The following is a 21,494-nucleotide window of genomic DNA, read 5'->3' as shown; positions in this document are numbered from 1 at the left end:
TATTTTTTTTTTTTTATTGTAAGAGACAAATAATAACAACAAAAATTATTACCGTTATTTACGACAACATAATCCCAAATAAAAGTACCAGAAAAAATTAGTCACCTCAAAGCGTAGCAATAAGTATCACCACAAATCGATCGCGTTGATAAACGGAGCACCGGGGGTAGTTTTTATTGTAATAGAACGATAAAGGACCCCAGAAGCTCAGAATAGTCCGTCGAGCGTTGATTGGCCAGCACAAGCTCCTCCTCTAGGCGGTACTAAGCCGTTTAGGATCAAAGAGACAGCCTAGTACCATGACAGTGGTTTGTCCTCCTATAACATCGCCGACGCTACTACCTACTACCTACTACCTATCAAACATTCAAACATATAAAAGGTAGTACTAATTTATACCAAGGTACACAGCTCCCCATAGAGGGGATCGCCGACACTTATTTTGTCCCCCGTCATTAACATCAACATCATTTCAGTCTGCCTCGTGACTCGGTTGGCTGCACATCCTGGCAGTGTTCTCCTGATCCTTAAGAAAATTTTAAATTTATAATTTAATTTACTGTCCTTTCTGATCGAATAAAATTATTGCACACCTCACAACGCGGAAGCGTGTGGGTGTGCATTTTAAATACTTTTTTTTTTTCGGAAAAAAAAAAGAAAAGTGAATTTTAAAGTTTTGTGAGTGTTGCAAATTAAACATTAATTTTAGTGAAATTATTTGGAATTGATAAGAGTTTTTAAGATCAACGACTATGGTGGTAATGTGAGTATTAAAAAAAAAAATTTATAAATACACTGATAAAAGGATTCATCAAATAATAATAATTTAATTTATTTAAATTTTAATAAATATTTTTTAACATTCAATAATTTTTTTTTTTTAAGGAAAAAAATATATTTATCTATAATTATTAAGAATGTAGCTGCAGAGAATTTAATAAGGAATAAAATGAGCCAAACACGATGTTTCTACGACCAATAGTTTACGAGATATTAATTTTTTAATGAAAAAAAAACGTGCTTGTAAACAAACAGCTGTAACTCAGCGAAAAATCAATCGATTTAATTATTTTTTTTTTTAAATTAAAGCTTTAATTGTCTTCTATGAGCAAAAAAATCAGCTAAGCTCAAAAAAATTTTTTTAAATTTATATGAGTAATTTTTAGTTTTTTGGATTTCGAAAAAATTTTTAAATTAACAAAAAAACCATTATTTTTTTTTTTTTAAATATTTTTTCGGCAATAAAAAGTCGACAAGAGAAACAAAATCATCGAGACATTTAATTGGAGTACCCACATGAATTTTTCATATATTTTTCATATTTATATATATCATATATATGAATATATGAAAAATATATGAAAAATACATGTGGGTACTCAAATGAAAGCTCTTGATGAGTATAACTTCGGGATGAGCTTGTATCTTTAAAAAAATCAATAGTTAAAAAAGTACATTGCAATTTAACGAAAGTTAATAAATCGTATTTAATAAATAATTTATTAACAATTAATATAACTTTTTAAATATTAACAAATCCGTGTATCAGCGTATATTCTAATTACTAAACACATAAAATACGGGAGACTTTAATGAGTGTCGAGAGAGAGAGAGAGAGAGAGAGAGAGAGAGAGAGAGAGAGAGAGAGAGAGATTTTTTTAACTTAAGAAAAATAAAATGAAATATATCAGTGGATGGAGGAATATATGCGAATAACACACATGTTTTAAGGCTTACAATCTCGTTTTAAAATCACCGCTCGATGTATCATCTTACTTGGTGCTAAAGGCGATGACTTTATCACCGATCCGGGCAATCATTCACTCTACCTTCTCTTGAATCATTTCTTCTTTACTTTTACCTTCATTCTTTACCCTTTTACCTTTTACGTTTATTTATTTTTACGGATTTATTTGTTATCATTTATTTATACTTTTGAATTATTTTTTTTTTTTTTTAATTTTTAATATTTAAATTTAAAATTCGGGTTAAATCTTTTACTTCCTACAAATAAGGTCCTTATCAATTTTTTTATTTCATTTTTTGTCCAAAATTTGAATTTTTATTTTAAAAATTAATTAAAAAAATTTATCCGTAGTTTTAAAAAATTTTAAATGTTAATTTTGCCTAAAATATTGAATAAAAAAAATAATCCGAGACTTTTTTTATAGAATTTCAAATTTGCTCCATCTCAGACCCTTTAGCGAGAATAAAAATAATTTCTATCAATTATAATAATTTTGTTTTAATTCCAAAAGCACTAAAAACAATAAATAAATAAATAAATAAATAAATAAATAATAAAGTGAATACGGTTGTCACTAAGGCCACCCACGTCTCCCCATAAGTATATAGTGTCTCAAAATATACACCTCTCATGCGTGCCATAAATTGGGATTTTATCTCTCTTATTCTCTCGGACTTCAAGCGTCTGCTATATTGCGCAATCTTTAAATTAAACTCCGACAATTTCCTCCTAACAAACTAAAACATTCGTCAATTTTTCAGGAGTAGGATGCGATCACCGACAATGTCTGCCAATGTTGGAGGTAATCAACAGCAATCGCCTCATCAAGAGTGGGATATTAACGACTCTAATATTCCCAATGTAAGAATTAATTGTGTGTAAAAAATTTTCGGGTGCCTGAAGGAAGACTGACTGAAGGAGTTAGGTTGGTCGAAGTAAAAATTTTTGATGAAATTCTATTCTTGGTGGAAGTCATTTTTCTCTTGATTATTTGATACACATTTTAAATTATTTTACAAATTGAATGAGAAAAAAAATTGATTTTCTATTTGAAATATTGATAAAAATTTACTTGGATCTTTAAATTTAATTTTTTAGATCAATAGAAAAATTTTCTCGACAAAAAAATTTACTTTTATTAAAAACTATATTTTTTGGAGCAAAAGGCTGAATTATTTTTAAACAAGATTTTCTTGATTTAAATAAATGTACTTGGATCAAGCTACGTATTTTTTAAAGCAAAGGAATTAATTTTGTTGGAACAAGTGAAAATTCTTCTCAAAAAAAAATTTTTTTTCGCTCAAGAAAATAATTAAAAAGAAAAATATTTTATTGACTCAAGTAAAAACATTTTTTTCTGTGTAAATATAAAAAAAATCATGCCAAAATTTTTAATTACATTTGTAATTTAAAATATATAATATTTTTACGGTCGTTAAATTTTGGGAAAAATAAAATTTTGGGAAAAAGATTATCAGGGAATTCCCTGAGTCCTTTTACAAACCCAGGGAAATTCCATTTCCGGTCACTTTAAATGAGAACCATGCGCTAGAAAGGAATACAGGTAGAAAATTTAGTTATTAAGTATATTATTTACCTGAATATGCCATCTGCAAGTGATTTTCTGATTGTCTCGAGTTACTACACAGCACTTTAAGTACTGATGTACTTTGTCGTTAAATTACACCCTATAGTAATTCATACCTATGCATTTTACCTAGGTCAAAAAAAGGTATACAACCAGTGGAATTTAAGATAATACCTAACAATAAAAGGATTTAAGACTCAACTAATATTTATGACTTGGCTTATTCAAGTATCAGGTGAAAGTTGGAATTATTTGGGATAGAAATTATGGTCTGAATTTTTTCAGGAAATTCCCAACAAATATTATTTATTAAATAAATAAATTAATTCAATTGCAGGTCGTGAACTATGACGAGTGGTCGGAGTGGGCTAATGGGCATGTAAGACAAGTTTACAACCCAGATTGTGAAGAAGCAAGGAAACATTTGTCCGGGTGGGCTATGAGAAATACTAATAATCATAATGTGAGTATTTTGAAAAAATCTTGTTTAGGGGTGCTTGTCTGCTCACTTGGATGCATTCTCCCCAATGGAGGACAAGTACATTTACGACCAGCTATTTGTGATAAGGTAAGCTTGGAATTTTTTTTTAATTTATTATTATTATTATTATCATTGGTTTTTACTTAATGCAACATCTATCATTAGTCTTGCATTTTATAAATTATGAATTAAACGTTTTATTCACAATTTATTTGAGTAACTCATTTATTTGGTATAAAATATAAATTTTAATTTTATACGTAATCTTTATATACTTGCGGTAAACCAATAGCGAGTCAAAACATTGGTTTTGAAACTATTATTTATTATTTATTATTATTATTATTATTATTATGAGTTTTACTTGTATACCAATTCTAGCTTTTACAACGCTGATTGTCTTAGCGTCTTCACATATAGTTTTTTTCTCTCTATTATCATCGTATGCTCTCCGCTTTTTTATATTATCAACACAATCTTTCAACCCTCATCCACTTTTATTATCAACATATTCCAATATCTTCTCCACTTTTTTATTATCAACATTTTTTGCACTCTCTTTCAATTATCAATATATTATTCTTGCACATATTTTTTATTACTCTCCATGCGGCTGTGGACCGACTTGTGCTTTCTGTACTGCATTTACCCTATTCCTCACCCATTTCGATCGGTTGTTGGAAGAATAGTGGCGATGGAGAAACCACAGAGAAAACAGTGTGGCCAGATCGTGCGATTTTTTTACCCCCACTTTGTACCGCTTTCAATATAGTCAGATGAGAGTGTCCTACAAAGTGGGGGTAAGAAAAGAGCACGATCTGGCCCCACTACAGAGAAAACCCATGCCAGTACAGTTCGGCTACCGGAGCGACCCCCGACGGTTGGTGTTGAAATTATTCTAATAACCGTCAGGGCTCGAACCCTCGCCTCACGGCATGATGTGCGACCGAACTAACGGGATAATGACTTAGTCCGTTCGCTCATCATGCCGCTTAATTTTTAATGTAATAAAAATAAAAATAAAAATAATTAACAGGCTAGAAAAAAACAACAACATACCGCGTGTCCTAATAAACCATGTCCCGGAGTCCTGGAGATACAACCATGTCGGGGTCACTGTGGATACCCAGTAACGCACTTTTGGCGTCATACACCCCATGCAATATTTTTCCAAGCAAAAGGACACCATGATCATCCGCGTCCAGAACCAAAATCAACTGCGGAATCACGCAGAAGTACTACTTCAGCGAGAAGGATGAGAGGATTCGGCGTTTTTCTCGATTGCGATGCGGCTGTTGGATCAAAGGTGATTATATTTGTTTATTTATCTGTTCTTTTCATAATTCATCAATCTATTTTCAATTTTCTATCAATAATCAAAAATCCTTTGCTTGTATTTTTTTTTTTTTTTTTTGAATAGATTATGTCGCTAAAACAAAGAAGACGTCGAACTTCTGGATCATTTCCTCTACCGGTAAAAAGAAATTATCGACAGGAACAGGAACAACAACAACAACAACAACAACAACAACAACAACAACAACAACAACAACAACAACAACAACAACAGCAGCAGCAGCAGCAGCAGCAGCAACAACAACAACAACAACAACAAGAACAACAACAACAACAACCACCGCCACCACTTATTTCTAATAAATGTATTTATTATTTAATTAATTGAAAAATTTAATTTGTTGTGATAAGTATTTAAACTACATTTGAAAATGCTCTATCTTTAGATACATGAAATGACTTTGTATCTTGTGAAATATTGACATTTTTTAAGATATAAAATCATCCTGATGTTACACTCATCAAGAGCTTTCATTTGAGTACCCACATCAATTTTTCATATATTCTATATATTTATATATATTATATATATGTATATATGAAAAATATATGAAAAATGCATGTGGGTACTCAAATGAAAGCTCTTGATGAGTGTAACCTCAGGATGAGCTTATATTTTTAAAATATATATATATATATATATATATATATATATATATATATATATATATATATATATATATATATATATATATATATGAATATATGAAAAATATATCAAAAATGCATGTGGGTACTCAAATGAAAGCTCTTGATGAGTATAACATCAGGATGAGATTATACCTTAAAAAACGTCAATATTCACAAAAGTACAGTGCAATTATCTATAAAAAAAATTTTTTTTTTTCTAAAATTTTCCAGGTTACTCATGCTCGCACCTAGCCTTCGAATGTACATGTCCAAGCCAGCCATCAATACCCTACCAACAATACCAACCCTACCCACAGCCCTCAGAAGCTTACTGGTACCAAGACTCGACCAATGCCGAGAGTATATTCGTAGCTCCGCAAACAACTCCCCAATCCCAAAGCACTCAAGATTCCTACGACTTTCCAGCAATTATAGAAGATTACTTCCAGCCTGGCGAGATCTTCCAACTAGACCAGCCTCTGCGCGCCGACTTTCCGTCTAGCAGCACCAATTCAAGCAACCGATCTCCTTCCACTCTTTTAGATCTTGGCTCCGGGACCATCAAGTACCAAGTAAAATCTCAGGCAGACATCTACTGGAACCAGCTGGTCAGTGACGACTCATCAAGCAGCGCTTTATCGCATAACCAAGATGACAAACTCTACAACCAGCCTAACTTGGTCTACAAGGACTTTTCTCCAGGCAATGCCAATGCTAATAAATCAGCTGTTAATAAGTTTGAAGAGTCTAATTATCAACGAAATGATCTGACTAAATTATTGATATCCAAAGTAGTCATTGAAGAAACTCAGTATCCTAGTCAGAATGTATTTTCTTATGAAAATAATTATTTAGGATACAATTACGATGATTATTACTCTATTTACAATGCAGACCTTCCAACTGGAAATAATTTATCCAAAAATATCCAAAAAACACCTCAAGATTCTTCAAGGTCTCATTTTAATCAATCTATTGAAGGTAATAATTATTTGTGTAATTATACTTGTGATTTGGATAACAAGCTCACTGGAAATATTAATATTATCAACAAAAATGATAATAATAGTTATAATAATGAAAGTGATTTAAATAACCCGGCGTTTATTGACTACGCTTTTGTGGGGTCAGCCTGCAATTCTAATGAAGAATCAAGTGCGCAGCCGGTTAATCAATTTACGTATTACAATAATAATAGTAATAATAGTATAGTGTTTTAATTAATTACCAGAATGTAGGCCAAGTGCTTAATAAAGGCGATATTGACGATATGTTTGCGAAAATACGCTGAGGGATAATCTTGTTACTTTATTTTTGTTGTTGTTGTTGTTGTTGTTGTTGTTGTTGTTGTTGTTGTTAATTTTGTAAATTTATGGAGGGGTGTATATAAATTTTATTTGTACATTCTTTTGTAAATATCATGAGACTTTGAGACTTTTTATAATTCGAGTTGAAGATGGATATTTATGTTTTGTTTGCTTTTATGTGAGATACTTAATTATCTAGTGATTAGTTGTGATAATGAGTATATTGGAATATTTAATTAAATAAAATTATTAAATAAAGGATCAATTTTAGTTTGGACAGAAAATGTCTTTGGATATTTTATTCTCTATTTTATTTCATTTCCTTTTTTCAAAATTTGAATTTAAAATTCAAAAATAAAATTATGGAACTTGTCCCTAGTTTTCAAAAGTTTAAAATAATTTTTTTGGCTAAAATATTGAAGATAAAAAAAAAAATTATAAGAGACCTTTTTGATAGAGAATCTAATTTCCTACCAAAAAGGTCCTAATTGATTTTGCCCTATCTCTCAATTTTTGGCCAAAATTTAAATTTAAACTCCAAAAATAAAGTTTTGAAACTCATCCCTAGTTTTTAAAAGTTTAAATTTGATTTTAAAAAATTTTAATAATAATAATAATAATAATAATATATTTAAAAAAAATGGCGGGAAAAATATTTCAAATATTTGCCACTAGACGTCAGTACTTACCTACCATAAAATAACTGTAACCTCTAAAATTTTCAAGCACAAGAGTGAGATAACAAAAGTTTGACGTGTCACGTGTATTTGTTATTGTAAGGTTATGTGCCTCTGTAATTAGTTATTTACATAAATATATACTTTTTAAAACTTGTATTTATTATCATCGATCAAACACTCAATAATAATAAAAATCACAAAATAAATTCTGAAAAAATGCCTTGTTGGTACTACGATAAAAATGAATTGAAACAAACCCCGTCAATAATTAACGACGCGATAGATTACGAAACAGAATGTAGGTACAGACAAGAAGGTGTAAGATTTATTGTTAATTTAGGTACTAGTTTAAATTTAATATTTAATAACACTATTGCCACCGGTGTTATTTATTTTCATCGCTTTTATATGAAACATTCTTTCAAACAATTTCCACGTTATGTAAGTACTTCAAAATATTTTTTTTTTATTTATTTTTTAGGTAAATAATTATTTTAATTGATGTAATTTTTTTTTGACAGATTACAGCATGTAGTTGCTTATTTTTGGCTGGAAAAGTTGAAGAAACTCCAAAAAAATGTAAAGATATTATTGAAACTTCCAAAATTTTATTAACTGAACAAAAATTTTCTATTATTTTTGGTCGAGATCCAAAGGTATTATTTACAATTTATAATAATAATAATAATAATAATAATAATAATAATAAGAAAAAATTAAAAAATTTTAAGGTAGAAATTTATGCTATCATTTGACAATTTAAAAATTTTTTTTAACAAATAAATTTGCTCTAAAAAATTATTAAAAAAAAAATTGCATTTGCAGTTTTTTAAAATTTCTAAATGTCAATTTTTTTTATAAATTTTTTTTGCCATAATTTATTTGTTAAAAAAATTCTTAAAATTATCAACTATCTGTTAAGTTAATTTTCACAAAAATTTGAGTCTTTATTTTTAAAATTCTAGCTTAAAAATTTTAAATTAAAAAAAATTGATAAGAATTTTTTTTTGTAAAAAATTTAATTTTTAGTCTTTAATTTTTTTGATATTTTTAATAATATTTAAGTTAAAAAAAAATACTTTTGACTTTTGAAAGCTCTAAAATTGTATTTTTGAATTTTAAATTCAAGTTTTGGCCAAAAAATGAGAAATTTTGTAAAAAATTTAAGCCTCGACAAAAAAATGAAAATTAGCCATCTAAAATTTTTTATAATTTTTTTTATTAATAAAATTATACCAAAAAAATTTTTTTTTAAAATTGTACATGTAAAAAATTTTAAAAACTATGTGTGTAATTTTTTAAAAATATTTTTTTATTGCTAATTTAATTAATTGGTAAAAATAAAAATTTTTCTGGATATTATAATAACAATTTATATTACAGGACAAAATAATGACTCTTGAAAAAATTTTGTTACAAACAATAAAATTCGACCTCCAAGTCGAACATCCTTACAGTTATTTATTGAAGTACGTCAAATGTTTAAAAGGTATTATATATTAAATTTATTAAAATTTATTTTTTAAAAATTAATAAATTTATTTTATAAAATAAAAAATTTTTTTTTAGGAGACAAGAGTAAGTTACAAAAAAAATTGCAAATGGCCTGGAATTTTGTCAACGATAGGTAAAATAAATTTCAAAATTAAATTGAAAATTATTATGTCACATAATTAATTAATTTAATTATTTATTAGTTTAAGTACCACATTGTCATTGCAATGGGAGCCAGAAATAATAGCTGTTGCAGTAATGTACCTAGCAGGTAAATTAAGTAAATTTGAAGTAGAAGACTGGGACGGAAGACAACCGAATCATTTGAGATGGTGGGATATGTTTGTCGAAGATGTTACTATGGAATTACTCGAAGGTACTTGTAAAAATTATTAAAAATTGCAAGATGACAGTATAATATAATATAATAAATATAATATTAAACTAGCAACCTTGTAATCACTGTGTTAAATATTTTTAGATATTTGTCACCAAGTGCTGGACACTTATACATTAGAAAATAATACTTTGAAAGAAATTTCACAACCTACAACACCAAACTCTTCTTCAGAGCCAGCATCATCAACGCCAGTCTCTAATGATTCAACTTCTAGTAAGTTAAATAATTAAAATTAATGTTAAAAAATTTTTGTTTTAATTAAATTAGAGCTAAAAAAATATTAAAAAAATTTTTTTTTTTTTTAATCCACATGCAAATAATTTTAAAAATATTTTTTTAGCTCTAATTTAATTTAAAAAAAATTTTTTTCAACATTATTTTCAACAAAATAATTTTTTTTTTTTTTTAAATTTTTTTTAAATATTCTTTTGACAAAAAATTGTCCAAAATTAATTAATAAATCACAAAAAAAATAATTAAGCAGCAGAAGCACCAGAGCCAAGGTCCAACAACTACTCAGAGCTACAAGGATCAATTCAACCAGCTCCAGCACCTCTACCAGCACCATCAACAGGAGTTCAGCCTAACTTTACAGCGTATCCACCGCCAACAGTCTATCCAGCACCAGTAGTAGTTCCACCAACACTACCAGCCACCACTGTGCCTATCCAGCCGAGTTTCACTGCCTATCCACCGCCTCCACAAGTTTACCAAGCACCTCCAGCGAACATGTCAGTGCCTCCACCGATAAATCCCAACATGGTTCCAATGCACCTACCTCAGCCTAATTATTCCGTTCCTCCACCAGCTGTTCTGCCTCCCCAGTACCAATATGCCTATCCAACGCAGATTTATTATCCTCCGCAAAATCCGCCGCCTAACAATCGTCCTTATTACCCCTCTTTATGATTTTTTATTTGATAATTAGGATATGTCTTTTGTAATAATGACAATAATTATTATTGATAAATTTAAATAATAAATATATATATATATATATAATTAAATAAATTACTCACGTTTATTTATTCTGGAAGTACTTGATGATTTTTCTTCTAACACTTTAACACTTTTGGATTTTATTAATTAATTATTTTTAAATTAAATGACAGCTGATGATCTCTAGGATTTTTTTTTTAACAAATTATTATTTAAAAATTTTTCTGTCATTAAATTTTAGAATAAAAAAAATTTTTTAATAAAATTTCACTCCTAAATTTGTCAAAAAATTATTATAATTTATTTTTAATTATTTATTTGTTGTAGAAATGAAAATAAAAATTTTAAATAATTTATTTGTTAAAAAAAATCCTAAGAATAATTAAAATTTTTTTTAACACCAATTTTTCACTTATCACTCACTTTTATCACTTATTAATTCACTAGGTCACTTAAAAAATTTTTCTGAAATCAAATATTGTAAAAAAATTAAAAAATGGCGAAATTTTTTTTTTTTTTTAATAAATTAATAAAATTTTTAGAAATCAGCTGATTTTAACGTTTTTTAAACAAATTGTTATAATTATAACAAAAAAAATTAGTTCCAAAAAATGATTTTTAATTTTTTTTAATTTCTAAATGTCAATTTTTTTTGCCATAATTTATTTGTTAAAAAAAATTTTAAAAATGATTAAATATCTGCTAAATTTATTTTCGTAATTTTTAAATGTCGGTTTACTTAATTTTCATTCAATTTTTCACTTTTATCACTTATTAATTTATTTATGACACTTGAAAAATTTTTTCTAAAATTAATTGTCAAAAAAATTGCAAATGGCGGAATAAAAAACATTTTTTTTTAATAAACTATCAAAAATTATAAAAATCAATTGATTTAAATGTTATTAATTAATAAAAAAAACAATAATAATTATTAATGATAATTATTATTGATGAAATTAAATAATTAACACTCACAAGTACGATCGTCAATTGTTCAGTCACGAGCCCGTACCGTTTGAAAAACACCAACGACTTTTCCACTAGTCATTTGCGCAGTAAAAGATGCGCAGTTGAAATTTGAACTTTTAAATGAATTTAATAAATAAAAACACAGCAATTAAATAATTAAAACTAAATTATTGAATAAATAATTTATAATAAATGTCAAAATACAATAAAACATAATTTAACAACAATTACACAAATTTTCTATGATAAAACTAACGAATTCGATATATATCGACTTGCAATCGCAGCTAACTTCAGTCGACTGTTTAAATTTTCTAAGCGCGGAAAATTTCAAACCTCGAATTTTCAAAATTTAATTTTTAATATATTTATTTATTTTTTTATTTATTATTTATCACAAAGTACATAAAAGTATCAGTACTAGTACAAAGCCTTATTTTTCCTCCATTAGCTTTGTAACATTTAAATGGTATTAATATCATTGTTAAAAAGTATTAAAATTAAACAAATACTCACTTTATTTAATAACATTTATAAATTACCGCTATTGTTAATTATTAATTACTTATTTATCTAATTATTATTTCGTTTATAAAACACTATCACTTTAATATTTATTTCTATAGATACTTTTTTTTTTTTTAATTTTGTAACACTCAATTATGAATTTAAAAAAAAAAAAAAATTTTTTTTGCCGGCAAAATTTAAAAAAAAATTTCTGTTTAAATTTTTAAAAATAATCAAAAGAAATTTTTTTAATTAATATTGTATTTACAATTTTATTTAAAATTAACAGACCGAATAAATTTTTTATTTTAGTAAAAAAAATTAATAATTCAAAAAATTGCATTCGATTTTTAAAAAATTACCTTGTATCTTGTGAATTATTGACATTTTTTTAAAATTTAAAATTAAATTAAATTTATAATAAAATTACATTTTTTCTTTTTAATTAAAAAATAAATTATTAGGTCTGTTAATTTAAATATTTTATACAATCTCAATAATTCCTTGATTGATTATTAAAAAATATATATTTTTTTTTGTAAAATATTAAATTCAATTTCATGAAGCCAAACACAAATACTATTTAATTAAAAGGATATTTAAAAAAAACGAGACTAGAACTCCTATATTAAAAATGAAATTCAATAAAAATTAAAAACTTGTTAATAAGAATAAAAAAAAAAAAAAAAAAAATTGAATAATAATAATAATTATGTTAATGTAAGTAATGATTCTAGTGCTGAAGAACAAAATCTCTCAAATGAACGGGTACCCTATTGATGTCAATGTAATTATTATTTTTACGAATAGCACGAGCCGCTAAACACATAAGAGTCGTGTATTTAATAGGATTAAGTGTCATGAATCTTATTTTATCATCGAGTAATGATTCATACGTGTGACCGTCAATGTTGACAGTATCGAGGTGCGCACCACCGCGCAATAATATCGTCGCCAAATCGGTTCGCCAGGGGTAAGATATTGCTGTTAAATGCAGTGCTGTGTTGCCGTCGTCGTCCTTGCAAGTTGGATCAGCACCGGCTTTTAATAACGCCATTGTTAATTGCGGAGAAGTTAATTTACACGCTGGGTAACGCCCGGCTATTGTTGCGTCTACGTTGTGGATCATTTGGAGGGCGTCTTTTCCCTGAAAGAATTTTTTTAATTTAATTAATATATTTATTTTAATTAATTTTTTAATTTTTAAAAATCATATGATAAAAAAATAATGTAAAATATTTTTTATATATTTATAATTGATAAAAAATAATTAAAAAATTCAAACTTACCCCTTTATCTCTCGCATTAACCCGAACTAACTCATAAATAACTTTATGAAGCGCAACATAATCATCCGAATTGACGTCCGGCATTTCTCGAGTCAACAAACAGGCAAGATGAAGCGTGATGACCAGAATTCTATTTAAATTGGTGAGATCTCGATCGCAGGACGGTAATTTATCTAACATTTGTTTACCTAATTTAACTTCTAGAACCTGTAAAAAACAAAATACATAATTAAGAAATGACCTTGTATTTTGTAAACTATTTACATTATTAAAAATATTAGCTCATCCTGACATTACACTCATTAAGAGCTTTTATTTGAGTACCCACATCAATTTTTCATATATTTTATATATTTATATATATCACAAATACTAAATATATAAAATATATCAAAAATGCCATGTGGGTACTCAAATGAAAGCTCTTGATGAGTATAACATCGGGATGAGCTTATATTTTAAAAAACTTCAATATTTAAGAAAGTACAGAGCAATTAAACAAAATAATTATTTTTATGACATTAAATTTAGCTTCAAAATTTTTTTTAATTTTCTTTAACAAATAAATCATATAAAAAAAAAAATTATTAAAAAAATGAACTTGTAAAAATTTTAATAAAATAAAAATGCAATTTTTTTAAAATAATTTTTTTTTTTGTCAAAAAAATAAAAAATAAAATTACCGCTTTTTTAAAAACTCTCATCAACTCATGTCTCTCAACAGACGGAATCCTGCGTCCCCTGGGAGTCTGTCTTCCCTCTTCACCGACCATAAAACTAAATAACTCAATAAAACTAAACAACGAGCTCTGGGTCATAGTATTAAGAGGCTCCAGCATACTCTGCTGCATATCCAGGGCATAGTTCCATAGCTCAATGCACCTTTCAAACTTCCCGGAGTCAGCGTAGACAGCTCCGCGATATCTGATATAATAACTAGTGTCGGGATGAGCGGGCCCGAGGATCCTTTCGCGTATGACGAGAGCCTGCATGCGCATTTCGTCCGGATCGGCCAGCAATTCGTCCAAGCCCTCGGCGTCCGCTATTTCTTCGGCGTAATCGTAGGCGCCAACTCCAGGAGGTCGGGGTGGTTTTTCAATTACTTTACCCTCACCGTGGTACCGCTCGTTCATCGCACGCTTCCAGCACTCCAGTGCGCCGATCATGTCGCGCTTTTTGTCGACATAAGTCGCGCCTAATAATTCCAGAGCGTCGATTTTTTCCTTTCGGGACACCAATTGCGGGATTCCTATCAAATGCTCGACGATATGCAGATGCCCAGCCACTGCCGCGGCCAGCAACGGGGTCATCCCGTACGAGTCCACGTCCATTCGCGCTCCATGCTCCACTAAGATTTTTAAAATCTCCAGAGACCCGCTCTCCGCACAGTCGTGCAGAGCCGTGTTTCCTTTTACGGATTTTCTGTTCGTGTCTGCTTTTAGGGCCAGTAAAAATTTTGCTATTCGCACGTGGCCTCGGTAGCATGCTATCATTAGACATGTGTGTCCGTGCTTGTTCGCCAGCTCGATATCTAATTAAAAAAAAAATTTTTTATTATTGTGATTCAATTTTAGAAACTTAAAAAATTTTTTTTGGCTCTAATAATTAAGAAATGACCTTGTATCTCGTGAACTATTGACCTTTTTCAAAATATAAGCTCATCTTGACATTACTCTCATCGAGATCTTTCATTTGAGTACCCACATCAATTTTTCATATATATATATATATATATATATATATATATATATATATATATATATATATATATATATATATATATATATATATATATATATATATATATATATATATATATATATATATATATATATATATATATTTATATATGAAAAATTATATAAAAAATGCATGTGGGTACTCAAATGAAAGCTCTTGACGAGTGTAACATTGGGATGAGCTTATATTTTTAAAATCGTCAATATTTTATAAAATACAGTGCATTTTAACAATAAAAATTTTATTTATTTAATTAATCAATTTTTTTTTTTTTTAATTAATTCAGAATTTAAAAAATCTGGTAATAAAATAAATAAAATTCAATTCAATTTAATAATAATCTGATAGTTTACCTGCACCATGCTGGACAAGAAATTTAACTATTTCAAAATGCCCATCAAAACAGGCAGCTCGAAGTGGAGTTGAGTTTGTTTTAGTTGTGGCGTTTAATTTGGCCCCACGCTTTACAAGTAATTTTACTAAAGCCAAGTGTCCTGCGGCTGCAGCACACCAGAGTGGAGGAGCACCTTCTATAGTTTCTCCATCAAATACCACTAGTATAATTAATAAAAAATTAATATTTTGAATATTTTTTAATTTTAATAAATTTTTTAATTTAATAATAATGTTTTTTAATTTTTTAATAAACTGCTTATAGATTGAAGACAGGACAAAATAATGAAGACAATTTTTTTACAGAAAAATCAAATTTTATATAATTTAAAAAAGCTCTTTTGTCATTTTTTTTTTAAACTTCAATATTTAAAATTTTAACTTGTAAAAAAATTGATTGTTTATTTAGTATAAAAAATTTTTAAGGTCAACAATTTTTTTATACCCAATAATTAAATTTCCAACGTTAAATTTACGACTTTAAAGAAACAACAGTTGTCCTACATACATTAAAGAACAATTATTATTTTATTAGTCATCAATATTAATAAACAAAAAATAATAACTACCAGAGCCCGGTTGTTCGACATCAGCACCGCATTTTTCAATAAGATATTCAGCAACGTCATAGTGACCATTTCTACAAGCCATCACTAGTGGCGTTGCTCCATGAGTTTTAGCACTCACTAATTGCTCTAGGTCATGTTTTTCTCTGTCATCCAGGAATACCTGCAACAATATTAAATTATTATTATTTATACAAAAAAATTAAAAAATAAAATATACAATTTACATTTTTTTATTTTATTTTAATTTCTAAAATTAACTTACACTAAATATCAAACCCGTGGTGATTTTTATTTTTATTTTTTTTTTATTTTAATTATTAATCTTTTATTAAAAAAATTTTTTTTTTTAGTTCAAACATTGACCAGAAAATAGAAAAAAAATTCTGCGCTAAGAATAGTCTTTACTCGTCTTTTTACAATTTGACTCACTGTTGATCAAAATAAAAAAAAGTCCTCGGTCAACGTCACAAGAATAAACAATTTAAATACGTTTTTTCTCAAGGTAATTCTATTAATTCTATTAATTATAAATTAACATTTTTTATTTCTTATTTAAAAATTTTTTTATAAGTTAATTTAATTTAAAAAAATTTTTTTAATTAAATTTAAGCACTTAGAAATTTTTTTTACGATATAATTTTAATAAAAAAATTTTTTTAACAAATTTAAACACTTAAAAAAATTTTTTTAATTAAATTTAGACACTTAGAATTTTTTTTTTTAATTTAAACACTTAAAAATTTTTTTACATAAAAAATTTCAATAAAAAAATTTTTAAATCAAATTTAAACACTTAAAAAAATTTTTTTAATTAAATTTAAACACTTAGAAATTTTTTTTATCAAATATAAATACTTAAAAATATTTTTTATATTAAAAATTGCAATAAAAAATTTTTTTTACATTTTTACATAAAAATTTAAATAAAATAATTTTTTAAACAAATTTAAACGCTCAGAAAAATTTTTTTTTGCATTAAATTAAAAAAAATGAATTTTTTAGACAATAAAAAAATTTTTAAACAAAATTAAAGCACTCAACAAATAAAAAAAAAATATTTTCTAAGAAGAAAATAAGCCGGCAAAGAATTGTAAACTTATTCACGTCGTCTCGTTTGTGTATTCGTCTCTGACTACACCTTTACCTTAGCATTACCCTCTACCATGCAGCTCATTTTATTTTATTTACTTCCTTTTTTCTTCTCTTACTCATCCTCCACCTTTTCCACCACCTCCTGCGTCCATCCTCTGTCATTAGGCAGTTAAGACTGTTTGTTATCTTTTTCTTCCACGAGGTCCCATAACCACGGTCCCGTTATATTAACGAATAATTGACATAGGATTCCAAACTTTGTGATGAATTTGAGAAGGGGAATCTTTGCCCCGAATTCGTTGCCCACTCTCTTTCACTCACCCACTTTTTTTAAATTTCGTTAGAAATTTTTAAAGCTTACTTTACATTTTTCTTTTATCAATTTACAATTTTTTTATATTTTTAAAATTACTGCTAAAGAATTATAGATAGGGCAAAATTGATAAGGACCTTTTTTAAAGAAAATTAAATTCTCTATAAAAAAGGTCTTTTATCTTTTTTTTTTATTTTAAAAATTTTAGCCAAAAATCACAATTTAAACTTTTGAAAACTAGGAACAAGTTTTATGACTTAATTTTTTAATTAAAAAATCAAATTTTGAAAAAAGAATCAGAAATAAAAAAAAAAATTGATAAGAACTTTTTTTTAGGAAATTAAATCCTCTAAAAAAAAGGTCTCTTGTAATTTTTTTGTTTCTTCAATATTTGACCCACAATTTTAAATTCAAACTCAACCATCCGGAACTTTAAAATATAAAATACTTTTACATTCACAATAATTAAAATACATTATAATAACAATAACTCACACGTGTAAAATTAATTTCAGCCAACAAATCCATTGATATAAAAAATTAACAATAAAAATTTCCAAGCACATTTGTGAATTTAAAATCAGCGATCCTTATTGAAGTGTAAATAAAAAGAGAAAATTTAAAAGATACAAGTACTGCTACCCCTTTCATCCATGATCTAGCATAAACTCGAGATGTTTAGACTATGGTGGGAGTGAATCGACTTATCTTTTGTGAAAGTATACTTATATTATAAAAGTTTAATTATTATTAAATTATAAAAATTAAATTTAATGTTTTTTCTTCATTTTTATCAATTTTTTTCTTTTAAAAAATTTTTCTTTTGATTTTAAACATTTTTTAGTGAAAAAAAAATTTAATAAATTTTTAACAGAAAAAAATCAATTGAACTTTTTTATAAAAAAATTTACAGCTTTATAAATGTTAAATTTAATTTTTTTACAAATTATTTTCTTAATTTTTAATTTAATTTTTTCAATTTTGTTTCATAAAAAAAAATTAAAAAAATTTTTTTCAATATTTTTAAGTAAAAAAAAAATTTAATAAATTTTTAATAAAAAAAAAAAAAAAATCAATTGAACTTTTGTATAAAAAAATATACAGCTTTCTAATTGTCTTCCTGATCAGATCGACTCTTACTTTATGTAACTAATTTTTTATCTCAATAAAAAAAATTGATATTATAACATTATATCAAGTTTCATTATTCAGAATTATTATAATTATTTATGTCTAGACTTATAATTACTATTGCACAAATATTATTCAATCCCATACGATAATTACAATTTTTTTCCTTATATTAGAATTAGAATTAGTTACTTAAAATTAATACAAAAAATAAAAAAATAAAAAAATAAAATTAAGCACAAAGAATTAGAGTGTAATTAATAAATAAAGAAATAATATAGACCGGTAGTTACAAAATAGTCTAGATGATCAAAAATAAATAATTAAATAATCTTAATTAATATGCACAAGTTATAAATATTAATTATGAGAACGTTTACGATTACTTAACAATTCTTGAGACAATGGAATATATATTTTTTTTTTGTTTAAAATTTGTAAGTCGGAGCAAATTTTAAATATATTTATATTTGTTGAATAAAAAAATTAAGATTAAAAATTCTCTACAAAAAAGGTTTCTATTAATTTTACCCTATCTTCAATCCTCGAGCTACAATTTTAAAAATCTTCAAAATTTTCTACTTAAAAATATTTTATTTAAAAAAATGATTGTGTAAAATTCAAATGAAATATTTTTTTCATCATTTCTAGTGAATCAGTATGAATATAAACATCAAATGTGGTAATAAATATAAATTATAGTTGTACAAGGTCAGTTTAGAATTTTTTTTAAAAAGGTCAAAAGTCTCAAAGAATATAAATATAAAAATAATTAACATTTTAGATTTAATAATTTAAATTTTTAACTTTTCACAATTGCTTACAAATATATTAGAGTTTTTACACCCAAGGTATTATTTCTTACCCAAACTATAAATATTTAATGGATTTTACACTCAATCTTTTTATTTATTTATTAAAATTTATTGCTTGGACTCAATTTTATCATTATTAATCAACGTGATAACTTATTCGAGTTTGCGTGACAAAATAAATTACCGTTTAAATTTATTTGAGCAAAAATCAAAATAAATTTTGAAAAAATTTATTTTGATACAATATTTACAGTAATTTGTAAAAGTTATAATGATTAATAAATAAAAAAAAATTTTTTTACCTCGCAATTAAATAGCAATTAATAATTCAAAGTATTAAATAATGTAATGGTATTAATTGATGTCGCGACCTGAATAATGCTCAGTACACATAATTTGAATAAGAAAACTAAATTATTTAATCAAAAAATAGCAGTTAATTTCAATGAGAAAATAATAACAAAAAAAAAAAAAAACTTTTTTTTTTTATTAAATCAACTGTAATTATTAGAAAAGTAGTCATGAAAGCGATAAATTTACGCACGATTCGATGAATATCAGATAAAAATTTATCTTAACAATTATTTTTTTAATTTACATAAAAAAAATTTTTTTTTACTTTTTTTTAAGAATTTACATTAAATTATTTTTTTTTAATTTATAGTAAATTAAAAAAAAATTACATTACATAAATGTAAACAAAAATTTACATCAAAAATTTTTTTCCTTAAATTTACATTAAATAAATTTTTTTTGAATTTACACTAAGTTAAAAAAAAATTTACATTTAATAAATTTACATCAAATATTTTTTTCCAAAATTTTCATTAAAAAAAATTTTTTTTTTTAAATTTACATAAATTTAATTCCAAAAAAAATTTGTAAATAAAACTTCCCAATGATTCACTGATGACGTCAATGGGTAAATAAACCCCAATAACATTTTTTATTACAAAAAAAATCCGAACTAATAATAATAAACCAAAAAAAATATATATATATATTTATTACCTTGAGCCTCCTAAGTCGGCCATCTCTTGCAGCGTTGTACACCGCACTTTTAATATCCATTTTTTTTTCATAACCACCTCACGAAATCTTTAAAAAAATAATTCCTCCAAGATTAAAGATTAATATAGGTTATCAGCCATGAAGCACTAGCACCTGAATTACCTACACAGACAAAACAAAAAATAAAAAACACTAATTTAAAAAAAAAAAATTGGCATGGTCGATTTCTTTGTCTCGAGCCCAGGTCTTCACTTTTTTTTTTTATTTCGACACTGCTTTATTTAATATCCACTTGCTTATTATTTTATTAATAACAATAAGAATATTGTCATATACTTATATATTTATATATTTATAGCAAAACACTTTTAATAATTACTTAATCGAATTTTTATTTTTATTTTTACTTTTTGTGTACTTACTTTTGCTTTAAAAAATTATTAAGCTCACTGGACGATTTTATTTATGAAGATAAATAAAATAAATAAAATAAATGTAAATCTGTGAAAAATAAAAAAGATGTAAATTCGATGGTAGTCGTGTTATTACTGTGTTGTGAAACAGATTGAGTAGTTTGTGATGTTAATGCTATTCAAGTACGCATATAGGTACATTGCGGTACATGCAATACTCTGCTATAGTATGATTATTATCAGTGAGCAGAAAAAAAAAAAAATAGAAAAATCCAGAGACCACTAATGCAATGAATTTAATTAATTAATTTGTAGTATGTATTTTATTTATTAATACTTAACTGTTAAAACAGCTGACGATTGGTTAGGTGGTATTAGTCATGTTCCTTGTCGTCGATAGTCGGAACTTTATGCTCGGAGTTTTATTTTCAGTCTAGTTCTCGTCTTCTCTTTGTCTAGATTATTTTACTTCTTTATTTGTGTGTTGGTACAGTCATCACATTTATTATTATTATTAAATCCTGAAATTAAAATTTATTTTGTAATTATTTTTAAAATTTCAATAATTTTTTTAATAAATAAAATGTGATAAAAAAAAAATTGACAAATAATAGAAAATACAATTTT

General features: G+C 26.0%; 3 protein-coding genes across 8 annotated transcripts; 2 read left to right on the top strand and 1 right to left on the bottom strand.

The window, feature by feature from the left end:
* The first annotated feature begins 469 nt into the window (after window positions 1-469).
* LOC141527843 (uncharacterized) lies at window positions 470-7,418 on the top strand. Of its 4 annotated transcripts, none has more exons than XM_074243535.1 (6): window positions 470-763; window positions 2,509-2,608; window positions 3,673-3,798; window positions 4,853-5,122; window positions 5,237-5,477; window positions 6,034-7,418. In XM_074243535.1, the coding sequence occupies exons 1-6, from the start codon at window positions 753-755 to the stop codon at window positions 7,020-7,022; spliced, it is 1,737 nt and encodes a 578-aa protein (XP_074099636.1). In that variant the 5' UTR covers window positions 470-752; the 3' UTR covers window positions 7,023-7,418. The 4 variants fall into 4 exon arrangements, with proteins under 4 accessions (XP_074099636.1, XP_074099635.1, XP_074099637.1 ...); XM_074243534.1 differs by having other exon boundaries at window positions 3,673-3,903; XM_074243536.1 differs by lacking the exon at window positions 470-763 and adding an exon at window positions 3,469-3,570 and having other exon boundaries at window positions 2,563-2,672; window positions 3,673-3,903.
* A 439-nt stretch (window positions 7,419-7,857) lies between these two features.
* Window positions 7,858-10,694, top strand: LOC141527875 (cyclin-K-like). Of its 2 annotated transcripts, none has more exons than XM_074243600.1 (7): window positions 7,858-8,230; window positions 8,311-8,445; window positions 9,173-9,278; window positions 9,359-9,416; window positions 9,487-9,659; window positions 9,765-9,896; window positions 10,168-10,694. In XM_074243600.1, the coding sequence occupies exons 1-7, from the start codon at window positions 8,006-8,008 to the stop codon at window positions 10,590-10,592; spliced, it is 1,254 nt and encodes a 417-aa protein (XP_074099701.1). In that variant the 5' UTR covers window positions 7,858-8,005; the 3' UTR covers window positions 10,593-10,694. The 2 variants fall into 2 exon arrangements, with proteins under 2 accessions (XP_074099701.1, XP_074099700.1); XM_074243599.1 differs by having other exon boundaries at window positions 10,165-10,694.
* Window positions 10,695-11,742: 1,048 nt separating this feature from the next.
* LOC141527869 (protein fem-1 homolog CG6966) lies at window positions 11,743-21,388 on the bottom strand. Of its 2 annotated transcripts, XM_074243583.1 has the most exons (8): window positions 21,210-21,388; window positions 20,877-20,955; window positions 20,455-20,616; window positions 16,093-16,252; window positions 15,484-15,684; window positions 14,074-14,921; window positions 13,391-13,597; window positions 11,743-13,248 (listed from the first exon to the last, which is right to left on the bottom strand). In XM_074243583.1, the coding sequence occupies exons 3-8, from the start codon at window positions 20,512-20,514 to the stop codon at window positions 12,835-12,837; spliced, it is 1,890 nt and encodes a 629-aa protein (XP_074099684.1). In that variant the 5' UTR covers window positions 20,515-20,616; window positions 20,877-20,955; window positions 21,210-21,388; the 3' UTR covers window positions 11,743-12,834. The 2 variants fall into 2 exon arrangements, with proteins under 2 accessions (XP_074099684.1, XP_074099685.1); XM_074243584.1 differs by lacking the exon at window positions 20,877-20,955.
* Between the last annotated feature and the right edge of the window lie 106 nt (window positions 21,389-21,494).

Source organism: Cotesia typhae, unplaced genomic scaffold, assembly GCF_013202065.1.
Source record: "Cotesia typhae breed Kobodo isofemale line unplaced genomic scaffold, CoteBio_Ctyphae contig_413, whole genome shotgun sequence".
NCBI lineage: Eukaryota > Metazoa > Arthropoda > Insecta > Hymenoptera > Braconidae > Cotesia > Cotesia typhae.
This window is presented reverse-complemented; position numbering and strand designations above follow the sequence as displayed.